General features: G+C 44.9%; 4 protein-coding genes across 6 annotated transcripts; 3 read left to right on the forward strand and 1 right to left on the reverse strand.

Moving 5' to 3' along the window:
• The first annotated feature begins 1,820 nt into the window (after nt 1-1,820).
• fabp3 (fatty acid binding protein 3, muscle and heart) lies at nt 1,821-4,418 on the forward strand. Its single transcript, XM_079749011.1, has 4 exons — nt 1,821-2,002; nt 3,111-3,283; nt 3,479-3,580; nt 3,969-4,418. Exons 1-4 carry the CDS (start codon nt 1,930-1,932, stop codon nt 4,020-4,022), a joined length of 402 nt encoding a protein of 133 aa, XP_079605137.1. The 5' UTR covers nt 1,821-1,929; the 3' UTR covers nt 4,023-4,418.
• Nucleotides 4,419-5,148: 730 nt separating this feature from the next.
• zcchc17 (zinc finger, CCHC domain containing 17) lies at nt 5,149-8,835 on the reverse strand. Its single transcript, XM_079749004.1, has 7 exons — nt 8,804-8,835; nt 8,107-8,253; nt 7,913-8,013; nt 7,707-7,798; nt 7,535-7,635; nt 6,783-6,928; nt 5,149-6,339 (listed from the first exon to the last, which is right to left on the reverse strand). The coding sequence occupies exons 2-7, from the start codon at nt 8,243-8,245 to the stop codon at nt 6,163-6,165; spliced, it is 756 nt and encodes a 251-aa protein (XP_079605130.1). The 5' UTR covers nt 8,246-8,253; nt 8,804-8,835; the 3' UTR covers nt 5,149-6,162.
• Nucleotides 8,836-8,947: 112 nt separating this feature from the next.
• On the forward strand, nt 8,948-16,704 carry snrnp40 (small nuclear ribonucleoprotein 40 (U5)). The gene is made up of 10 exons (XM_079749206.1): nt 8,948-9,154; nt 9,471-9,600; nt 9,737-9,830; nt 10,215-10,380; nt 10,597-10,719; nt 11,022-11,142; nt 13,371-13,453; nt 15,278-15,339; nt 16,136-16,239; nt 16,461-16,704. Exons 1-10 carry the CDS (start codon nt 9,044-9,046, stop codon nt 16,508-16,510), a joined length of 1,044 nt encoding a protein of 347 aa, XP_079605332.1. The 5' UTR covers nt 8,948-9,043; the 3' UTR covers nt 16,511-16,704.
• A 768-nt stretch (nt 16,705-17,472) lies between these two features.
• Nucleotides 17,473-23,845, forward strand: nkain1 (sodium/potassium transporting ATPase interacting 1; the record flags this gene model as incomplete). Of its 3 annotated transcripts, none has more annotated exons than XM_079749150.1 (8): nt 17,473-17,613; nt 17,820-18,212; nt 19,508-19,645; nt 20,123-20,203; nt 20,378-20,575; nt 20,973-21,033; nt 21,868-21,949; nt 22,731-23,845. In XM_079749150.1, the coding sequence occupies exons 2-8, from the start codon at nt 18,159-18,161 to the stop codon at nt 22,738-22,740; spliced, it is 624 nt and encodes a 207-aa protein (XP_079605276.1). In that variant the 5' UTR covers nt 17,473-17,613; nt 17,820-18,158. The 3 variants fall into 3 exon arrangements, with proteins under 3 accessions (XP_079605276.1, XP_079605278.1, XP_079605277.1); XM_079749151.1 differs by having other exon boundaries at nt 17,481-17,613; nt 17,823-18,212; XM_079749152.1 differs by lacking the exon at nt 22,731-23,845 and having other exon boundaries at nt 21,868-21,953.
• Nucleotides 23,846-24,357: the final 512 nt, after the last annotated feature.

Here is a 24,357-nt window from a genome sequence, read left to right on the forward strand (position 1 = left end):
CAGCATTGGTACACGGTGGCCACCTGTTTGTGTCCAAGACCAAACACGGACAAATTTATTGCTTGATCATTCAGTCACACACCCATGTGCGTTCAGATAGAGTAGGAGAGGGGGGCAAGGTGAGCCGGCAAGGAGAGTGGACGATAAGAATACAGTGAGAATACAGTGGGAATACAGTAAGAATACAATGAGAATACAGTGGGTATATAGTGAGAATACAGTGGGTACAAAGTGAGAATACAGTGAGAATACATAGGGTATATAGTGAGAATACAGTGAGAATACAGCCAGAATACAGTGAGAATACATTGGGTTTACAGTGAGAATACATTGGGTTTACAGTGAGAATACAGTGGCTATACAGTGAGAATACAGTGGGTATAGTGACAATACAGTGACAATACAGTGCGTATATAGTGAGAATACAGAGAGAATAAAGTGGGTATACAGTGGGTATATAGTGAGAATACAGTGAGATTACAGTAGGTATATAGAATACAGTGAGAATACAGGGAGTAGTGAGAATTCAGTGAGACTGCTGGGATAACCTAGTGTGAACACAGAGAGAATACAGTGAAATAAAGTAAGAATACAGTTAAAACATAGTCAGAATACAGAAAGAATACAATGAGAAACGAGAATACAGAGAGAATGCAATTAGAACTGATAGAGAACAGTGAGAATATAGATAAAGAACGAAACTGTTTGTTAAATCACTTCGACCTTCCACCTCCTCCCTCTCCCTTCCCTCTCCTGGCTCGCTGGCCACCTGTCCGTGTCAAATACCGAACCCATTGACTGCACATATTTATTTAGTCACACACATGTGTGTGTTCAGAAAGAGGAGGTGGGGAAGGAGAGGCGGCAAGGAGAGCCCTGGCCGTTAAGAATATATGGGAACACAGTTCAAAGACACTGAGAATATAATGAGATCAGTTTGAATACAGACATCAGAAAAAAATGAGAACAGTTAAAATACAAAGAGAATATAACGAGATCAGTTCAAATACAGAGAGAACACAATAAGAATAGTTAAAAAACAGAGAATATAACGAGATCAGTTTGAATGCAGAGAACACAATAGAACACAACGTGAACACAGTTAAAATACAGAGAAAATATAATGAGATCAGTTTGAATACAGAGATAACAAAATGAGAACACATTTCAAACACAGAGAGAACACAATTAGACTATAATGAGAAGAGTTAGAATCCAATAGGGATATATATCGCTGTAATACAGTGAGAATATGAACACAGTGGGAATTAAAAAGTGGGACTTCTTAAAAGTTGCCTTTACCCTATTTACCGCGTGCTTGTATGTGTGTGTGTGTGTGTGTGTGTGTGTGTGTGTGTGTGTGTGTGTGTGTGTGTGTGTGTGTGTGTGTGTTTGCGTGGTGGGGGGAGGGGGGAGATGGAAGTTGTGGTTAGAATTCTGCTGATAAGGACGTCAGGAGACCAAGCTCATGTTTTAATGTTTTCAATATCGTTTTTTCACAGACACGCATACGCATACGCAATCTGCTCAGAATCAACAAGCTAGTTCGGACTTACTATGAAACAGAATATCCTCTCCCTGGCCACTGCAATTATTTAAATATTGTTCCCCCATCCCATCTCCATTTTCCTAATAGCCGGGGCTTTAGGTTCCCTCCACCCTCCCTCTCCCGTCATCCCTCTGTGGTTGAGCTCAAGTCCCTCCCTCCCACCTCCCGATGCACAGCCTGATGACATCACGAACAGCCGGTGCGAATTCAGCCAGTAAGACGCAAGCAGAGACTGTGGGTCTCGCTCTCATTTCTCCCTCCTTCTCGTGTAGGGTTCTCATTCTGCCTTTCTCCCTCCTCCCACACAATACACACGCTCTCTTTTCGTCTCCCTCTTTCTATCACTCTTTCATAGACTCGCTCACTGTCGCGCTGCAGATATGGTTGACGTATTCGTAGGCACATGGAACATGAAGGAAAGCATCAACTTTGATGAATACATGAAGGCACTGGGTAAGCACGTTCTCTGTGTGCGCGCGTGGGGCAGGGTATGATGCAGGGTGTGTCGGCTGCTGGTCTTGCATGTGTGCACAAGTGTGAGTTCGTTTGGCGCCGATGAACGCGCTTAATGCTGTGTGTATGTGTGTGTGTGTATGTGTGTCTGACTGCAGAATCGAGCACGTTCCCGGGATATATATATATCTATCTATATATATAGATATATATATATATATATATAGAGAGAGAGAACTCAGTGGTAAAGAAAGGGTGGGGGTTGATACTGCCGGCTTGAAAAACTACCCCCCACTGTGAGGACCTTTTGTGTGCTCAACAATGCAAAGCAGCAGCAACACACATTCACCTCAAAACATATGTTGGTACAACTCCTCAAAGATGGTCTTTCTTGAAAGGCTGTGCCGCTTGTGTTGGCTGGGAATGCCACTCCTGGGTCGCCAGCAGGGAAGAGAGGCACTAAGCCGGAATGTATGGGGGGGCATCTCGGACAGAGATGGGGGGGGTGGTGTGGGGTGTGGGAGGGGGAAGAGACACAGATGCATTGCTTATGGCGTCTAATCCTGTTGTAACCTCAGAACCCTGTTACCACCGACCGCCTCCACCTCTGACCCCCCCTTCCCCATTGATCCGGAGTGTTCCGTATTGATTGTGTGAGTGTGGCAATCTGTGGGCCCTGGATGTCTAGTATGTTTCTACTGAAACAGGAAGGGGCTACTCTAAGTACGGTGGTGGTGGGGGGCCACACTGTCATCCAATCAATGGGTTGCAGACAGACACACACACACATACGCGCACACATGCCCATAGGCTGCTCATAGGTCATTGGTTCAAGAGGCTTCAGGCCCGGACCTGCAGGAGTACGGAGCAGAATAGATTGGTTGGGGTGTTGGCTCAAAGAAAGTTGCAGGGCTATGCTATGCTATTCTGTTTCCCCAATGGGACACGGACACATCCTTTGTACTCGTGTCCTTTCAGTTCAAGGCAGTAACGATTCATTCAAAGTTTTTTGATGCATAAACCAAAGGTTGGAACAGGTCGACGTAGTCCAGCCTCGCCGCCCCTCCCTTGAGCATACATTACCCAGGATTCTCTGCCCCTCCTGCAGGCATCGGCTTTGCCATGCGCCAGGTGGGCGGCCGGATCAAACCCACCACCATCATCAGCGTGGACGGAGACACGGTGAAGCTGGAGACCAAGAGCACCTTCAAGAACTCTGAGATCACCTTCAAGATCGGCGAGGAGTTCGAGGAGAACACTGCTGACGACAGGAAGTCCACGGTGAGTGGTCAGAGGTTCATGGGTAACTGTCTTACCTGCGTAACAAAAAGGTCATCGTTTTTTAAGCTCAAAACTTTTTGCTTGTGTCTTTTCTTGGACCAACCAGTGTTGTTACTGTAGTGAGTGTGTTAATGTGTGTCTGTTATGTGTGTGTGTGTGTATGTATGCATAATCACATCTATGTGTGCTCTGCAGTCCCTGGTTACGTTAGACGGAGGCAAGTTGGTGCACGTCCAGAAGTGGGACGGCAAGGAGACCAGTCTGGTCCGGGAAGTCACCGACAACACCCTCCTGCTGGTCAGTAGACGTTATCTGTGTTCATGTTTTAGAGGGATTGTGTGTATAGCGGCTAGTATGACAGGCAATGTCCTAGCCGAAAGCATATGAACTCCCACCCCTGTAGTCTATCAGTTAGGTGCCCAAACCCTGTCTGCTGCTTCACCACATATATTGGAATTTATTGTGAGTCACTTCACTGAGTCACTTTCGACACAAACATCTGCTGAATGACTCGTTAAAACATTACCCTTAGTACATCTTACCCTCTGGGTGCATTTTGTGCATTTATTTGTTTCCATTTGATGGTACGTATTTGCTGTCTACTATGTACTATGGGATTTGAATGTATACATCTGTTTGATGTACACTCTTATCCTCCCTCTCTCTCTGTCTGTCTCTCTCACAGACACTCACAATGGGAGACATTGTATCAACACGGCACTACGTCAAGGCTGAATAATTACCAAGCATCCTCCAGCGTGGAAGAACCAAAGCTACATCAACTTTAACCTAGAAAGACCCTCAACCAAGGCATGCTTCTCATAAGGAAGGGGTGAGAGAGGGAGTAGAAGTTGTCCTCAGTCTCTCTCTCTCTCGCCGTGAACCCAGTTACAACCTCACTGTTGACATCAGCTCCTTTTAGCCTAACATTTCACTTTGTTGTTTACTGCTTCTTTGTACCATACTGAGAATAAACCACTGTGTTCAAGTTTTTATTATATCGTTCCTCAACAAATATCTGGCCCAGTGTCTCTCCATTTCCTTATTCCTTTTGTGCCAAAAGTATTTGAACCTTTCCCGAACAAGTTCCCAGGAATGGAAAGGTTTGAAAAATAAAGAAATTGGAAACTCAAAATGGTACTCTTTTTAATACGTATTTTGAAAATAAAGTGTATGAATGTAAAATGTTGCATAGTTTATGGAATTAGTAAATAAGTTCAAGGCACCATTCAGTGTTACGGAGCCTGATGTGCGGGTTATTTTTACCTTGGCTAGATGAAGGGAAATTGTGACCTAACCATGGAATTGTCGATCACCGGCCCTCGTGCGTATGGTTCTACTTGTAAACCTGCAGTGAGCTATTACCGGAGCATACCTTCCTACTGTAGATTGGGGTGTCATGTGTTTAGAACACAGTGCCAACCAGGGCAAGGGTCACTGTGTCTAGCCAGTTCAAGAGAGCTTCACGTTGATGGACGTCACTAAATAAATACCCATTAGCTCTTGACTTACACCTGTCTACATGTTTGAATCTGAGCTATCACTTGGCTATGCAATTGTCCTCTTACGGAACCATCAGAATTACAAAAGGCATTTTCATTCAGTGACCTGCGTGATTGGGGAGAAGGTTCGGATTGATGAGTAGGTTGTGATTGATAAGTATGAGGTTGTTATTGATGAGTCGGCGGCCCTGATTGATGAGTAGGAGAGCGTTATTGATGGAGGTCCTGATTGATGAGGTCGTTGCCAGTCGAACAAACCAGAGTTCTGAAGACCATTCTTTATCGAAACCAACTCACTACATGCATATAAATCATGGTGCCAAGCAACTTCTGCATGCATACTGGTGTGATTCATGAGCCAACCAGTGTAAATTGCCTCCAGACCCACATTGTACAAGCTATTTGCAAATCAAGATTAACAGTAGAAAACTCAATGTTTATTCGACATGAACCCTTATCTTCTATTGACACTGGTCAAGGTCATCTTGTTCACCCCCAATAACAACACAACTGGGTCGTGTTTTGTAATCACCACTTGTGTGACCTCCCAGTCTGATCCGACCTGTTGTGTGCAGGTGAAACAGCACTTATCCGTCTGAGTCTATAGCCAATGACCTCAATTGATCGAGTGCTTCCAGAGCTCAACATATACCTACGATGCTTCTGTCCACCTACAACAAGGATCCTTGAGAGTGTTAACATTTCTTAGATGTTTTTTATTAGGACTCAAGACGGTGAGACATGCAGACTGTGAACACTAAACTAACACTAACACTATTTAATGACCAGTGGGATGACACACACTAAACACACACACCGGAAGAGATTGGCAGAGACAGGATACCGCCATAGTGCATGATCTCTGCCAGTGTCTCTATGGGTACCCACACTTCCTGTCTGTTTTTGCAACTTCCTATTAAGGCATCTGATTTCATGTCATTTGTTGCATTTCGTAGTAGTTGAGCAAAATCCAACCAATACAAACCTTGTCTTCCTTGATTGGATTTCCTGGACTACAGGTAACCCAAGAGTTGTAAACAATATGAGGATATCCAATGGGGATGGACGTTTGGTCCACCTATCTGGTTACCTGAAGCCCCGCGGCTCTGGGGTTACTCTAGGACGCAGCCACGCTTATCTTCACCACGACTCTAATGTTAACTATTATGGAAGCTTCTGGGTCACAAAAGTTTATGAGGAGAAATAACACGAAGAAAAAAATGTCTGGTGAAAGACATCTACAGATTTTGCTTAAGAATAGTTTAAGAGGAAGTCTGTTCATCATTCTGCTCTTCAACACTTCTCCTTCTGGAGCTGTTCCGATTGCAACCGGGTGTGCGTGCGTGAGCGTGTGTGTTGAATTAAAAGTGTGGTGTCTCAGTTGTGTTTGTGGGATTTGGTTTTCTTGTGTTTCTTCTTCTTTTTGTCCTCCCGGTCTTGTGTGTGGCGCCCTCTCTTGGCCTTTTTGGAGGCTGTCGCCCCGTCGCTGCTGCTACTGCCGTCGCTGTCAGAGTCCTTCCTCTCTCTCTTCCTCTTCTTCTTCGCCTTCTTCTCCTGTTGGTCATAAAATAAAATAATTGAATAGGTCTCTCATGTGGTACTTTTTTAGATTAATAGTCTGCTTGGTGAACAAATGTAAAATCGCAACAGACAACGACAACAATTCATCTAAATTCACCAGAGGGCATAACATAGAAGTAAAGTATAAAATGTGCTGCTTAAAAAGCAATCCACCATAGCATCATTACTATGCTATTAATACTCATGTATAACTTGTTTGTATACATATTTTAGCTCATTGATTGTTGAAGGTATTATAACCCAATACAGAAGGGGTGAACGATCTAACAATTCTGTATCTCACTCACACACACACACACACACACACACACACACACACACACACACACACACACACACACACACACACACACACACACACACACACACACACACACACACACACGTCACTATCTCAGCAACTTTTGTATGCTCGCCTTCTTCTCCTTTTTCTTCTTCTTCTTCTTCTCTGCGTCTGGCTGCAGTGGTACTGTGGAGGCCGGCTGTGGCTCTTCCTCGCCTACGTCAGGCAGGAGGGCGTACTGCAGCCCCGGCGTAGAAAAACAGTCTTTCGTGAAGTGACCTGAGAAAAGGTCGCAAATTTTTTATCAAATTAGAAGGAGGTCCCTTATACAGGTGTTCATAGAGTGTTTCCCCCAGGAAATGTCTTAGTCGAGGTGGTGGGGGTTCAGTTCTGTTAGGGTTTCAGATTGCAGTATTATATACAACCACCAGGTGCCACCGTTTCAATGCCATTCAAAAAGCTTTATGGCTTGACCATTGTTGTGGACAGTATTGCCAATGCATTATTTATCTATATTATTTGAACCTGATGGAACTATGTTTTCTTTCCCTACTAGAGTTTTGTACTTTGTTAATGCATAATAATTAAATAATAATAATAATAAAAGAAATACATATATATTTAAAAAGAAAATCAATACATTGGTAGTCAAGGCAGGGCCCTATTGTTGTTAAGGCCTTAACCATACAGTGCTGGGGGAAACACTGTCATACCTAATATAAACATTGTGAACTGTCATGAGGTCGATTTGTTAATCCCAAGTGACTTGAGGTCACGAACAATCAAACCATTCCATCAAAATCTGAGTACAAAAAACATGTAATGCTGCGTTCTGAAGTCAACATAAGAGCTCGAAACCACAACGTGCCCCAGTTGCCTCCTTACCCTTGCAGCCACACTTGGCGCAGGTTGTGTTCAGCACCGCGTCCAGCGTGATTCTCCTCCCAGTGTGATCTTTGAAGTTCCTCCGTCGTCTCTCATCCTGCCTATGAACACACATAGTGATATGATTAACACACATGGACACACACCGCAAAAAATAATTAGCAAAACTTACTCTGCCATAACATTGTTGGGGTCCATGTCCCGCCCGGTGCCCTGATTGACAGCTTTCATGGAGAAGGACAACTTGACCTTCTCACCCTGAATCTGAGACACAAGAGGACAGAGAAATGGTGGTGATGCTCTCTGAGAACACATTATCTAATCTGAGGGTGAGGTTATTCATTACACATCACTGTACCAGGAGGTGCGTGTGGGTACCTCTCTTCCAATGACTTTGATCCACACTTGTTCTCCCATGTCCACGATCTCTGAAGCGTTCTCGACCCGTGAGGCCGACATCTCACTCACGTGTACGAGGCCTGATTGCATAGAGAGAGAAGGTTGAGGCGTGTTAATGCACTTTCGTATCTTACAAACTTGAGCTCAACTCTTACAAACTCACACTCAGTTACCTTCCTTCCTGTATCCGGGGAGGCGGACGAACGCTCCATACGTTTGCACAGACACCACTTCCCCCTTAGCGATGCTGTACATGGGTGGGAGACCATCAAGCCCTGCTGGCTCAGGCGGGGGGCCATCCGAATCAGACATGGTTAATACTGCAGGGAAAGTGTGGAAAGAAAAAAACAAAGTGGATCACAGTGGAACGACGGATTAAGGAATGAACTAATGTGTTGTTCACCTTAAAGGTAAAGATCCCGAGAATGTGAACTATATGTTTTGCCAAAGCGTTAGTACATATCATTAAACAGTTTAGCCTGAATAAAATCTCAATCGAATTGAATGGAAAGGTGTGTAAAAGCAACTTGTATGGACAAGATAATTGTGTGTTTTACTGCAATACTGAAGAACTAGTATAAAGTCGGTATGTTGTAAACACAATTTGATCTATGTAGCTGTAATAGTGTTTTGTAGAAGGTTTGTTTACGTGCTGCCCCCTTCCCCGGTGTGCGCTGTTCACTGTGTAGGGACCATGCTAGTGGGCTAAGCTCATTGGATACAATAGCTAACGTTGGCTAAACAAGTTTTCCCAAAAAAATGCAAACAGGCGGAAATACCCCATTGAAAAGGACTTAATACAATGGCGTAATCAATTAGTTGTGCTCATTTATATCGAGAACAAATCATTTCAACAATGCTTATTATTACCTATCGTGTTTGCAGGAGTCGATTCAGTAATACATCCGGTGCGCAAGAGTTTGTCAACATGCACCCCAGCCAATCAACGCAGTCAGCGCCAACACCAGCCAATCGGAACCCTCGCCACTAACGGAAGTACTAGGCCGACGCGTAGAGAAGCCATTGTTAGCATAACGTTGGTATTCGAAAGTGTTCATTCATTTGCGGAATTTATACAAGTTGTAATCAACGTTTCATAAAGAAGCGAGGATGATCGAGCAGAAGAAGAGAGCGGCCGACATGGCTGTGGTCGCCACCGGTGTGAAGCGGCCCCGCACGGAGCTGATCGCTGCGGCTCAGTCGCAACAACTCGTGGCCATGGTATGGAAAGTCAAAGTCTGCTAACAAAATGTGTGGCTTTAGTTGCAAATGCGAAACAGCCATTTCAGTTTCTAATACACTAAAATACTTGACTGCAAAGAATAACCCCGCTCTCTTTCAATCTCAACGCTGTACTACTGTCCATTGTATTCTGATGTGTGTTGTTTTATTTGTCGTACAAATCAGAATCAGTATGCATCACCCTACGTGTCCTGTACCATCATTTAATCCATTCAAAATATGTGTTCCGAGATATGCAGATATCATGATGATTACGTATACGTTTATTAGCTGATATGGTCGTCTTTCTGCGTAGGGTCCACCGCGGAGCTCCAGCCTCCAGGCTCCCATCATGTTGATGTCTGGTCATGAAGGAGAGGTCTACTGTTGCAAGTTTCACCCCAACGGAGCCACACTGGCCTCCTCGGGATTTGACCGACTCATATGTACGTTTTTTAATCTGTAAAGTATTAGATTACTCTTACGAGGCTGATCCTTCAAAAAGTGTTCAATGCATTCATGAACATTCATTTCGGCAGATTGGATCTGTAACCTTGGCTTTGTTGCTTACACCCCTTCCAGTGATGTGGAACGTGTATGGGGACTGCGATAACTTTGCTACTCTTAAGGGGCACAGTGGTGCAGTGATGGAGCTGCATTACAACACAGATGGCAGGTAAGAATCTCAAAATAATGAAAAACAACCTAGATTAACTAAAGAAATGTATCACAAAGGAAAACTGCAAAATTATAGAAATGTTGATGACAGAAGGCTGAAAATGAGCGGGACTTAACGTGTTGAGCAGCTGTGCCACAACTGTAGAATCGAGTCTGGATACAGTTGGTAGCTATTATTACATGAAAATGAATACATTACTAATACAAGATGATGGATCAAACGTTATTACCACATGAGGGCACTGTTAGAACCTCATACTACATGAGGATTTTATGAGGATATAGGTCATAAAACAACAAAATACCAGGACAAAACGTGTACTGTAGTCCCAACTCCATATGAACAAGTAAGGAGTAAAGAGGTTTCTGCCTGTGTGTCTAGCACGCTGTTCTCAGCCAGCACGGACAAGACGGTGGGCGTGTGGGACAGTGAGACAGGGGAGAGGCTGAAACGCCTGAAGGGCCACAGCTCCTTCGTCAACTCCTGCTACCCGGCCCGCCGCGGCCCCCAGCTGGTCTGCACCGGCAGTGACGACGGCACCGTCAAGGTACAACCACAGGGGCCCGACAGCCAATCACAGTGTCGCTTACTGTTACTTAAGAACAAAAATATATACCTATCTTTAAGGTTGATGGTGGTGTGATCGTATTTGAACAACGGTAAATGCAAGAATAATTGATGGTAAGAAATATGTATGAAATGTCCTTGAACCCTATATAAACTAAACTTTTGTTGTCGCATTGATGTTTTGTGGCTGTGATAGTTATGGGACATACGCAAAAAAGGGGCGGTCCACACCTTCCAGAACACCTACCAGGTGCTGGCGGTCACCTTCAATGACACCAGCGATCAGATCCTGTCTGGAGGCATCGACAACGACATCAAGGTTCGGCCTTCGGAATAAAAATGCATCGCGTTCACATTAGATGAATAACTTGCATGTAGTATTTTGGTTTGTGTTGATGTGGCAGTTTGAATCATCATGAATCACTGATTACCAAGTGCTATTTTTACATTTGTGTGTTGGATTTTCCACAAAATGCCTACAACATTGACATTGGTCATGAAACCCACAAGAACAGAGGTGGACTTCGATAAAGCAAACAACAAATGATACGTTTTTGCAGGGAGAACTTTATGTGATTTGCTTAACATAAAGGTGCATGTTCCTTGCGTTGTGCCGTGCAGGTGTGGGACCTCAGGCAGAACAAGCTCATCTACAGCATGCACGGCCACAGTGACTCCATCACCGGCCTCAGCCTCAGTTCAGAGGGCTCATACCTGCTCTCCAACTCCATGGATAACACAGGTAGGGGGGTCTGCCCTGTAGGAGCACTTTAATGAGGCACACTCTTGGAAGCGGACATCAAAGTCAACTGCCAGTAAAGACTGAGATCCACACACAAAAACTGTTGTGTTACACTATGTGTACAAGACAATGAACCCTATCTCGGACGAAGACATCCTAATCGGTTCAGCCCGAGTTCAACACATCTACATACACGGGGCGTTTTATTAAGGTGTCTGAGAAGCGTAACCCTCTCAGACGAACCTCATATAGCCAGTGAAGGCAAACATGCTCAGTTTGTCACCAAATATATAATTTATCTATAGGTTTAAATGAGTTGAATTTGACTTTTTAATTCAAGTGTAATGTAGTTTAAAGAATGGCGGTTTAGGGTGATTATTATATGTGGCTGTGCATTCTTTAATACGTCCGTGTTATCACCGTCATGTCCTACGATACGTACAGTGACCATGGTGACTATGACAGAGATAGCAGAGATTACACCCGGACCGGAGTATTCCACAAGGCCAGGCAGGCCTACCGACTAGGGCTGGGCGATATGGACCAAAACTCAATATTTTTCCGATATACGATATTAGAATGATATTTTGAACTAAACGGGTAGTTTTAACTTCACGCCACAAGTATTCACCATCAACCATTTATTAAGGTTTTTTATTTTTTTGCTCAACGAAGCACAGCTATGCTTTAACAACGGATATCTAAGTGATAATGTATAGAACGCTGGTCATTATCGGGAAAAATAAGCCCCGACAGGGCGAACAGAAAACCGACGCGCAGCGGAGGTGTCTTGCTTTGCTCTGAAGTTCTATACATCATCCCGCTTATTACACGGCTACTTGCCTAAAGGAAAAAATAACTTCATGGTGTGTCTTTTTACAATTTATTTGTAACCAGCATTCATAATGTTGATCAGCAGACAGTCCGCCAAAGACGTTGACGTCTTTAGCAACCGAAGACGCTGGGGTTGACGAGTTACCATACTATTTGCGAAGCGATACCAAAGGCGTCATTAGAGGCAAAAAATCCTTTATTTTCCTTGACAGCCTCTTCTTTAATTTGATTTTAGCTTGTGTGTGCCCGTGCACACGATAAATCACACACAAGCTTAAATCATTCAAATGAATGCTTTATTTTTATCTATTGGAGCATGTATACTCTTGCGCTCCGCCTCCAACTACGAGATGGTTAGTGTTACACCTTTCCTGCTGTCGGCTCCCAGACCGAGGAGCACAGGGGAGACATTCCCTCCAGGGCCGATGACCTCTCGGGGGAAACACCCTTCACTTTGACCGGCAGTGGGTCTGCTTATAGGTCAGAATGAAGTGGCCACCGATTCTTGCTGGGTACTTTATTCTTGCACACAACCAGACTCGATCATAACTTCACTAAACTGACATGCACGTTGCTGCTCGCTCTCCTCGCTCGTCCACTCACACGCTGACGACACACACACACACACACACACACTGCCAGTGATATGCGCACCAGATACTTTCTCGTGCTCACGAGATACTTTCTCGTGCTCACGAGAAACGTTAAAAACAATTTTTTACCCCATGTCCCTTTACGGGTTCCGTACTCTCTACCACCGTGTCCGCCATGTTTTTGTTCAAAGTTTGTTGTGATGCGTAACATGGGTGGGAGAACACTACGTACATGTAAGGGGCGGGATTGAGCAGCTGAACATGGCTTATAGGCTCACAGAGCAGTGGTCGGCCTTATAAAATAGCGCTCGCAAGGCAACATCAAAATAATATATAATATACCGGTATGGCGATATTGTGTCAACTACATATTTCTTTAAAAAATATACCGGTATAAATGTTACTACCGGTATATCGCCCAGTCCTACTACCGACCGGGACACCATTGTACATTTGTACACGGGGGTCCTACTTTGTATTCGATTAGATACACTGTTCTCCAAGAGACAGGGTCGATACGTCACCGTCTGCAATCACATTCAGAAACACATGGTGCTGTGATTCCTGTGTAATTGCATTTCACCACATCAGATCCACTTGTAATGGCTGCCATTTCAAATGTTTATCTTGTTGAATGTCTCTATGCTACTACATTCCCTCTGACACTGGCTGGGACGGCGTTGTTAAAAAAATACAAGACGTCAACATCAATTAAATTGAGTGTTCGTTGGGCCAGAGAGAGTGTATTTTACTGAAGTTATGCTGTGATGCTTAATATAATCTATTGATCTCCATGTCCAGTGCGCATCTGGGACGTCAGGCCCTTCGCTCCCAAGGAGAGGTGTGTGAAGATCTTTCAGGGGAATGTCCACAACTTTGAGAAGGTAATTGGAGGGTACATCGCTGGTCGTATCTGCGTCAGCATGTACCACTACAGACAATAGAGTGACACCACATTTTGACCCCCAGCAGTCATTCGGCCACCTTAAATCAAAAGGCCAATTGGATAGATTTGATAGTATAGATATATCATTGTGATGATGGTTTCCAACCCCAATGTTACTTTCCTTTTTTTTTTTTTTTTGGAGGAGGATTGGTTAGGTTTGCTCAGACACTATGTTAATAGCTGTCATTGTCTATGTCCAGATAAAATCAGCCATGATCTTTGTTCCACTCCCCATTCCTCTCACGGTGTACATGTTTTCTGAAATAAGGCAGTCCGGGATCAACAATATTTATATTCCAAACAAGTATTAAGAAACTCCAAAAGCTGTATTTTTGTTTTATGCAGAACAAGTTAGCGCATATGAGCTCCTCTTGCCAACAAACAAACAAATCTATAAGTTTCCAGTCTGTCTTCACAGGCCACTGCGCATGCTCACAAACTTTTAAGAGGAGATGAGGCATGAATTAAAGCCGGCCACACACCAGCGCCGAAGTGTAGCGGTGCGCATTTCATGTGCCTCAAAAGCCGCCCCTAGCATCAATAGGAAGCAGCGCGCTGCAGCATCGCTGTGATATGTTTTGAAAGAAGCAGATCAACAAACTTAGTCGGTATAGGCTACCATACCGTCATACCAGTTGTTTTATGACTACATATATGGTGCTGATGCCCATGATCCTCTGTTTGTGCTTACAATGATAGCCACATTAATTCATAGTTACTTTATGTACTGTCGGGCACTTTGTTTACAGTTTAGTCACTTTACACACTTTATTTACTTTCATTGCTCATTCCTTTTGCATTCTGGAATTATTCATCTAGTGCATCAACAATCTCCATATGTACAGGACCTTGTATCAAGCCGGGACGTACCAAACAGCTTTAAAAAAGCGCTTTTTCAGTGGCGGCGACGCTAGGGAATAGAACAGTGGCGTGAAGCCTAGTTGGGCCGCGCGTCTAGTCGGCACCGGTGTGGGCTAGTACGTCCGGAATAGTGGGGGCGTTCTTTTTGACGCGCCGCTTCGGCGCCGGTGTGTGTTGGGCTTAAGGGATTTCAGCAAAGATAGTAGATGCATTTTAGGCAGTGTGATAATTTAAGCATAAGCATTCACTTCTGAATCAAAATAAAGCGCTCAGTTACCAGTTGTATGTATGTACATAGAATGACACTGTCAACTACAATGTCACTTTTCCCCACTAAGCCAGTCCATTGCAACCACTGAGTCGTAGCAATACAAATTCCAGGTTTAGGTGTCTCTAACCGATACAGGGCCGTTCATATGCACTTACTTAAATATCCAGCTATGGAAGTAAACTCCAACTGTGCAGTTTTCGTACAAACAAAGCTGTGAGAGGAGGGAGTTGAACATAATCATGGCTGATTTGTATCTCAACATAGACAACCTCAACAATTAACCTAGTGTCTTTCATTTTAACAGCCCATTCATTTTATCATATTTTGCTTTATTGTTACTTTATCACAATATTATTTGGTTTATATAACCACATTTAACAGTGCGCTTTGATTTACTTTATTGTACCCTTAGTCAGACAAAATTCTCATTTGCCTTTCATAATCTCTGCCCATCTCCCCTTACCAACTAATGAAACAACAACTCTGCAACTATATCTACAACTATTTTTGAGATTCTATGACAAGTTCCAGATGTTTCTGTGTTCTGGTTGCTTCAGGATACACCAGGTATCTCCCCATGTGTTGGTAAAAAGTCCTATTAAGTCCCGGTTATGATGGATTATCTTTCAGAACCTGCTGAGGTGCGCCTGGTCTACAGATGGCAGCAAGATAGCAGCCGGCTCGGCCGACAGGTGAGACGCAGCTCAATAGACGTGTACTCTGCTTTTATTTAACTTCTCAATGAATTCATCATTATTTGCTGTGCTCTTGGCCGGTCACTAGGTTGACCAAACACCAATTATTTAAATTTGGTGATATGATTTTGGATAGTTCTTTGTCTTTCTTGGAAAAGGGGCAAATCTGGGTAGGTATTATTAGTTAGGATCTGAGAATTATGACATTTTTTGGTGAAACTGTACTCTAATGTTGGACCACAAATGACCCAAAAATCTAAGATGCTTTTTTATTGAACATCCTGGTTTTCAAGCTTGTGTTCCCATTCAGAAATTCGTCTGCAGGGACAAGTGAATCAAACACACCAGTGTGATAGTGCCCCCTCAGCCCTCTGCTGTGGGCTACCTTTGTTCTTAACTGAGTCTTGTTTGTCTTGTTTTACTCCAGATTCAGTCTATCTTGCCTTTCCATCTCTCTTTCTCTTGCGCTCTCTCCGTTTTCTCCACTTATTGTCGCTCTGGTCCTTATCATCTCATTGAACGTGTTTGACAAATACTACCCCCTCCAAATCAAATGCAACTCACAAGATGACTATCTGTCCATGTCTTCTGGCTGCGGGGTGGAAAACTATTAGACAATGCTTGTATGTGATATTTGAAAGAACCTCAGTCCCCAATAGGGGTCTTTTGGGGTCATGATAGCTTACATAGATGCAGGCATGTATTTGTCATGGCAACGGACACAATATTATGAAATGTAATAAAGTACTCTTTAAATTAGTCTGTTCAACATGTGTTTTGCTCTTCCTTCTAGATTTGTGTACGTCTGGGACACCACCTCCCGCAGGATTCTGTACAAGCTGCCCGGACACGCTGGCTCCGTCAACGAGGTAGCCTTCCACCCAGAGGAACCCATAGGTAAGACCAGCTGCACCTGAGCTCAAGATGGCCGCTAGGTGAATAGGGCCCATGTGGCTAGACTAGCCCTTTTTTCTATACATGGTGCTGCAGTTGTTAGGTTTCTATGAATTGTTGGGTTGAAGTTGTAGTTCACATACATGCATTAATATAATATTGAAGGGCAATATAGTATAACAAGTTCAAACACTGCAGTTAACTATTTGTTTCTCTCTCCACAGTGCTTTCTGGTGCCAGCGATAAGCGGCTATACATGGGAGAAATTCAATAGTGTGTGTGTGTTTTGTGTGTGTGTGTGTGTCTGTATGGGGATATGAGCGGGGATCCTCTTCTGGAATCGGGTAGCAGACATTCCAGAGTCTAGTAACAACCTCAGGACATGGATTTCAACTTTTTTTATGTTCAATCCAACAGCTTGGATATGTTTTTGCTTTTACTTTTTAATAAACTCACTCTTTAAAAGTGTTTTTGCCATCCTTCTTTTAAACTGTGTATTATGACTTTCATTTTAATGTGATTCGTCAGGGGCTCACACGTCAAGATTAGTCAAATAAAACAATTTTTGTTGGTACTAAAACGTCACCATGATCCTTGGCTATATTTTTATATTAATGTATTTGGTCTGTGTGAAGCGTCATTGGGACACTATACAAATCAAAGGTATATTATTTTAATATACAATAACATTTCTGTTTAAGAAACCTTGGTTCACTAAATAAAACTCTGGTATCCGATTTCACTGGTCATTGTATGAGATGAGTCATTTTATATCAGTGTTTAGTGATATTTTGTGAGCCTATAGCTGAGTATGGCTATTTTCAATTCACGTCTTCAACAATCTGACAAAACTGTAAACTTTCACTCATGTAAATAATTAATGCATAAGAACAGCCTCAAGCCCCCCCCGTTTTTATTCCCATTATTGAATGAGACAAAAAAAATATGCTTAGGTCGGGACCAACCTGGTGGGGTGCGCATCTTCTGACAATATTAATAACAATAGTAATTGTCTATAAACGTCCAAGGCGCCTGACTCTCGCCTTTGAGCCTGGCTTCTTTTGTCTCCCAAAAATGCCTGGCGGTGGTGCCGGGCGGCGCACGCACGATGGAGATATTACAAGGAGCTGCAGATTCAAGGCAGCTCCTCCGGGGGGTGGGAGAGCCCCCCACCCCCTCTGTTCGCCTCCAGCTCCTCCTGCGCCCGCCCCGGCACCGATTGTTGACAAAGACACCGCGAGACGGAGTGGAGAAGCGAAATCGGTCCAAAAAAGCGTCCGGTTCAGGGATCGATCCGTTGGACTCGACTTTAATCCGCAGGTCGACCAGATCTGACCAAAGACGGAACCGGCAATCCTCAGTTATTTGGGTGAAACCGTGAGTCACAGCGAACTGCTTTGTGTCCGTAGCACATTTTACTTAGCCTAGCAGTACCTCTGTCGGGTCACTTCACTCCTCCCCACCTCCCCCGTGTGATCCGTTATCATATGATGCTCATTTCTCCCTTCAGCCTGGAGCATATTATGACAGCTTTAGGTCTTTCTTTGTGCCTTTGTGTGTGCTCTCTCCTTGCGGTCCAATAGAAGGTGTGGTCAAGGTGATTCGGTAATCGATGGTGGTTGGACCGCAGACCTCGTCGTAAGAGGGCCCCCGCTTCTCTCCTGCGTTTCCCTGTGTCTTGTGAAACCCTCGGCCGGCCGCAGCTCCTATTTACCGACCAGGCCAGGCGGCGGTCAAGATGGGTCAATCCGTCTGACTGAAAGTGCCACCAGTTCAGCGCTCCAAGGGAGGAGGAAGCAGGGAGAAGGTGTTTTCGACGGGAATGGTGTGAGCTGAGACCGCCAGGCAGTCTGGATCTAACCGGGGACCCGTCTTTCTCGCGGAGCCTTCGCGGCCCCAAGCCCCGTCCTGAACCCTCCAAGATGGGGAAATGTGATGGGAGATGCACCCTCTTGGCTATATGTTCGATGCAGTTGGTAAGCGTTTGTGTGTGCGCCCGCACATGGTCGCATGTGCATCTATACGTACAGTTGGTTTGTTGTACATACTGTTTGTGCCAATATGATTGCGTGTGTGTGTGTGTACATTTTGTGTGTCTGCGTGTGTTTCTGTTTCTAGAACACGTTGTGTGTGTGTGCGTGTGCGCGCGTACATTTTGTGTGTGTGGGGATTCTATGTATTTTGAAAGTGCTTTTCAACTCCCCCAATATGAGGATATAATTAGGCCACTGTTTTACAGACCCTGGCATTGTAATCAGGCCATTTCTGAACAGCCCCTCTTCTAGGCCTTACAGTCACGGCTGAATTCCTTGAGGCGCAGCTGTCAGCGCGCGTGCCACATTATATTCATAAGACAAGAGTATCTGTGTGTATGATGAAGAAGGAAGAAAGAGAGAGACATGCAGAGGACAGCCTTCCATCAGTTTGTGAGTTGTGTGTGTGTGTGTATGTGTGTGTGTGTGTGTGTGTGTGTTTCCACTAGTATGTTGTTTTGGGGATGTGCGCGTGGGTGGGTGTGCGGTCTAACCTCGTAAATAAGGAGTATCAAAGGAACGAGGGAGTCTCTGGCTCATCTGGTCTCTATTCTGGAGTTAAACTTAGCCGTTCCACGTGTTTCAGGGGAGGGCTGTCTGCCGCTCCAATGAAATGTAATAAGAGTGTAACGAGACACGGCATATTATTATTTCCGTGGTAGTGTGTGTAATGTGGACAGGAATAGCTGCTCCTGTGCCGGTGGGCCCGGCAGAGGAGAGGCCATTGTTAGCCAGGGGTGTGTGTGTGTGTGTGTGTGTGTGTGTGTGTGTGTGTGTGTGTGTGTGTGTGTGTGTGTGTGTGTGTGTGTGTGTGTGTGCGTGTGTGTGTGTGCGTGCGTGCGTGTGTGTGTGGGGGGGGGGGGGGTTGTTGTTGTGTGGCAGCAGAGGGGCTCGGCCATAGATTCTCATTAGTTTGGGGAGATTTTTTTTTTGGGGTGGGGGGGGGGGGTGCATCTCTCTCTACAGTCACTGGGCTGGCTGGTGCTCCAGGCAGTTACCATGGAAACAACTGCGGCAGACCTGTGTATGTGTGTTCCTGTCCCCTTGCGTGCATGTGTATGTGTGTGCGTGTGCATGCTTCCGCGTGCACCGGTGTCTGGTGTTCTAAGTGTAGAACAATGCTGTATATTGGCCTACTTGTAGACATGTGTGCGCCATGTTGTTTTTGTGAAATTTCCTTTGTTTGCTTTTGCTTAAAATGTATTCATGTTTGTGTTCTTCTCCCTCTCTTCTACTAGGTGGCAGCCCTCCAGAGGCAAGTGTTTGATTTCCTGGGCTACCAGTGGGCCCCCATCCTGGCCAACTTCCTCCACATCGTGGCCATCATCTTGGGCATGTTCGGCACAGTGCAGTTCCGCTCCAGATACCTCATATTTGTGAGTTCTCTCTCTCTCTCTCTCTCTCTCTCCCTCTCTCTCTCTCTCTCTCTCTCTCTCTCTCTCTCTCTCTCTCTCTCTCTCTCTCTCTCTCTCTCCCTCTCTCTCTCTCTCTCTCTCTCTCGCTCTCTCTCTCTCTCTCTGTCTCCCTCATTCAGGCACTCTGGCATCCGCTCGCCGGGTCTGTCATGCTCGCGTCCGTTGATGCCACACAGAGGATCTTTTTGGGGGCCACTTAAACTAATGTCACGCCGGGCCCCCCGTCAACACGCCCCCCCATCCCCCATATTTAACATATGACAACAGCACTCCCTTGCTCTCTCGGGGGGCCCCTCCATATTGAGGGCCCACAAAAAAGAGAGAACAATAGGGATTATTAAGGCTGATTCTTATCGGTTGGAGTTGAAATAGGGACACAGAGTAGCCGTATAAACACACACACAGACCCCCACTGATTTGTCCTCATGTGTTTGGCAGTATGCGGTGTGGCTGGTGATGTGGGTTGGCTGGAACTCTTTCATCATCTGTTTCTACCTGGAGGTGGGACACCTGTCCCAGGTAAGACAACTCAGCCTTCTGTTCTGTGTGTTTGTGTTTGAATGACTGCCTATCCTTCAAGGCATCAACAACAACAACATAACCCTCTATGTCTGTGTGTGTGTGGGTGTGCGTGTGTGTGCGTCATGCATGTGTGTGTGGCATGTGCGCACATGTCTCTGTGGCTTGTAACAGGACAGGGACTTTCTGATGACTTTCAACACGTCACTCCATCGCTCTTGGTGGATGGAGCATGGGCCTGGTTGCCTGGTAACGCCGGTGCTCAACTCCCACATCGCCCCGGACGACCACCATGTCATCACCGTTTCTGGGTGTCTCCTTGACTACCAGTACATCGAGGTGCTGAGCTCGGCACTACAAGTCCTGTTGGCGGTGAGTGATGCACACACACACACACACACACACACACACACACACACACACACACACACACACACACACACACACACACACACACACACACACACACACACACACACACACACACACACACACACACACACACACACACACACACATAGCATATTACCATTGTAATTACCTGAGTATTACAATGGTAATATGGTATGTATGATAGTCAAATGTTCTCCTGATTGAAGTGCCATAGTTTTGGTCCTCACTAGTGCAGTATATTATAGTGTTTGTGTACTGAAGGCCATGGTAGTAATTAGGTAAAAAATATAAGAACATCTCAATTCACACACACAGATGTGGTACACACCGATGTGATCAGGAATCAATCCATCTCTCTCCTTCGTCTTCTCCACAGCTCTTCGGTTTTGTTTACGCCTGTTATGTGAGCAAAGTCTTCCAGGATGACGAAGACAGCTGTAAGTGCTTTTTATTTTCCAAATGTTCTCTTTCTCCCGGCCTCGTTATCTCTGCAGGCGTATTGTCTGGTGTAGGTACGGCTGACGGGTAGCACCACTTCTGTAGCAGCTTTAGTTTTTGTTGCCGTGGCAGTGGCGGCAAGGGAGCTTGGCTCTCTATTGTGTTTCCGATTGGCTGACTCAAGGTGAGAGATAGAGATAGTCTCTGTCTATCTCTCTCTGGAGGATTCCGTCCGTTGTGGCGTGAGAGCTCCACTTGTGGGGAGCGTCAAACACGTATTTTCAGTTAGCTGTCCGTCTCTCTGTCTACCTGTCAGTCTACCAGTCAGATGTGCTTGGTGGACCCTTAGTCTGTCCGTCTATCTTTTCTGGTCTCCTGTGGTCTGTCTGTCCCCTTGTCAGTTCGTAGCAGAACTGACAAGGGGTGCTGTTATGATATGTAACTGAATACATTATATGATAATATGATAAGTTATATAATACATGATCGATTATGCAGGTTGCTAGAATGACGGTAGTTGACCCCGGGGTAGATTAAGAGATACTGGTAAATGAAGTACAAGGACAACACTGGAAATCAAGATTCAATTCAGGGCTTTTATTTCTAAGGGATACAACAGTGAAATATCGGTCCTTGTTAACGAGTGAACGGCTCTATAATGGAGATACATGGCCCAGCAAACAGCCACGTTAATATGGTTCACGAGGCCATCGCTTATGCTGAACTCTACAGTGAATACGGCATAATGGATAGTGAGTAATAAAGAGCGTCACATTGACAAACCCAATCTAAAGGAGAGGAAAATAACACTCTGCCTCTTGTCACTTCCACAGTCGACTTCATTGGTGGCTTTGACTCCTATGGCTACCAGCCCCCACAGAAGTCCTCGCACCTTCAACTCCAGCCACTTTACACGTAGGTATTCTGCATCAGATTGTTTAAATATGTTGGCTGACCATGGATGGGGCGACAATAGCTCACGAGGTAGAGCGGGTTGACTTGTAACCGGAAGGTTGCTAGTTTGATCCCTGGCTCCTCCTAGCTGAGTGTTGAGGTGTCCATGAGCAAGACGCCTTACCCTGACTGCTCCTGACTGTTACCCTGCGTGGTTTCAACTCCGCCGTGAATGAATGGTTGTAAGTTGCTTTGAATAAAAGCGTCTGCAAAATCTCCTAAATGTATTAAAATTGGATGGCTTTGTGGCTCAACCTTCTAGTTCGCCAACTATGTGAACAATATGCCTTGGAGTGCCCCAGGTTCGAGTCCAACCTGCCGTCCTGCCAAACATCCTATGTTACATTTTCTCTTAACTGCCTTGTCCATACAGACACAACAATTAAAAAGTGTGTACATACTTTTACTTCATCACATTAGATGGATTTGGTATATACGGTAGATGTGTTAGTAGTACAGTATGTATTTATTTTTCATTAGTAGTGAAAATAAAATCTGTAATTTACATTGTATCTCCCCTGTTTGATTTGCACTTGATAGTCCTAACTTCTGTAACAGCTGAAATTCCCTTCAGCTTTTACTAAACGTATCTTATGTATATCTCAGGCTGCATTGTAAAACATTGGTTTAATGTTCTGATTGGTTAACTCCCACTGAACACTCTTGCAGAAGTGGAGATGCTGGACTGTATTAAAAGCTGTTAGTACTATGCTGATGATCTGTGTGTTCATCTCTACCACAGGGCTGGTTAGGTGTCAGCAGTGCCCCCTTGAGGCTAAACCATGACAGTGCCGCTGTGGATGGAAACCTGGTCACCATGACAACACTCCGCTGTGTGTGTCACAATCACACTGAAGAACGGATTTCCCCCCACCCCCTCATCCAGGAGGAGAGAGATGTCTTAGTCTGTGTGTGTGAGAGTGAGAAAGAAAGTAAGAAAGAAAGTGGACTGGAGAGAGTGTGCATGTGAGCCAGAATGTTGTGTGTGTATGTGTGTTTGGGCTGTGTGTGTGTGAGAGAGATTAGGAGACATTGGGTGTGTGAAAGTGAGAGAGAGAGAATGCTAGTGAGAGAGAGACATTTACCCTGAATAGAATGTATAGAGCTCAGGGATGTACCAGCATGCGGGATGACGTGATGAAGGAGACAGGAAGCAAAGAACAGGAAATGGGTGGGCGGAGCTACAGGACACTACTAAGAGGTCACCCAGGAAACACTTCAACAAACTGCCAGCTCTCCACACTCCCGACCGTGTGTGTGTGTGTGTGTGTGTGTGTGTGTGTGTGTGTGTGTGTGTGTGTGTGTGTGTGTGTGTGTGTGTCTGTGTGTGTGTGTGTGTGCCTCCACACTAATAGCTTGTCCTCAGTGAATGCACCCTGGACTCCGTCACTTGGTGCCTCTTGTGCTACAAGTGTTTTCTGCTTTGGGTGTCACGTAATGATGATGATGATGATTAGGATAATAATAATAATAATAATGAAAGAGGCACCGTTCTTCCATATCGTTGTTTTAGAATGTGATGATGTCATGCTAGAGCAGTCTTAACGAGAAAATGCTCGGTCCCAAAGCCATCAGTTCTATACACTTTCCACTGAATTAAAAGCCCCCCCCCCCCCGCGGGTTAGTCCGGGTAACACTAAACCACTAAACTGTTGCAATTCCCAGAATTTAGCCTATAGGTTTCACGGTACACCAGAAAGCTGTTTGTACGACTCTACAGGTGATTTCAACAATACAGTCACGTGGACAGGCAGGCAAGTATCTCCAAATCAAAAGGTCCTACGCTTATTACTGAAGCACAAAAATGATCCGTCCTAGACATGTAATCTGTAAGTTAGATGGCGTTGGGATTTGGCAATAGTGTGTCTGGGAGGGAGGGGGCGGGGGGGGGGGGGGGGGGGGGGGGGGGGTACTGTGCATGTAAATATAACCAGCCAGTAATTGTTTTGTTGGTTTTTATATCTAGAAATGGGAGGGGTCACTTTTAGGGTCAGGGGTCACGAGGGGGGGAGGGGTTGGAATAGGGGGGGAGGCCAGACACAAACTCAAAAGTTTCTCCATCACACCTGTATGTCTTAGCTTCACTGGTTGCGATGCCCACCTGCACCACAGTCTATTGCCACTAGCAACGACTCCGAAGGCTCTTAAGGATATCTGTGTGCACCTGTCGTCGAGGTGCACACAGTGTCCCTAAAAGGGGGGATTTTAATTTGTTGCTGCTGATAGGAGATACGAAAATACAAACGGTGGTCTACATAGAGAGGGTGTGGGATTCATAATGAGTGTTGAGAGGTTCAAGGTAATAAAAAAAAAATCACTTTCTAAATTAAACCCGACTTCTGTTGTGATTTTTGATTCATGTGCATACA

This window comes from Pollachius pollachius, assembly GCF_949987615.1.
Source record: "Pollachius pollachius genome assembly, chromosome: 13".
NCBI lineage: Eukaryota > Metazoa > Chordata > Actinopteri > Gadiformes > Gadidae > Pollachius > Pollachius pollachius.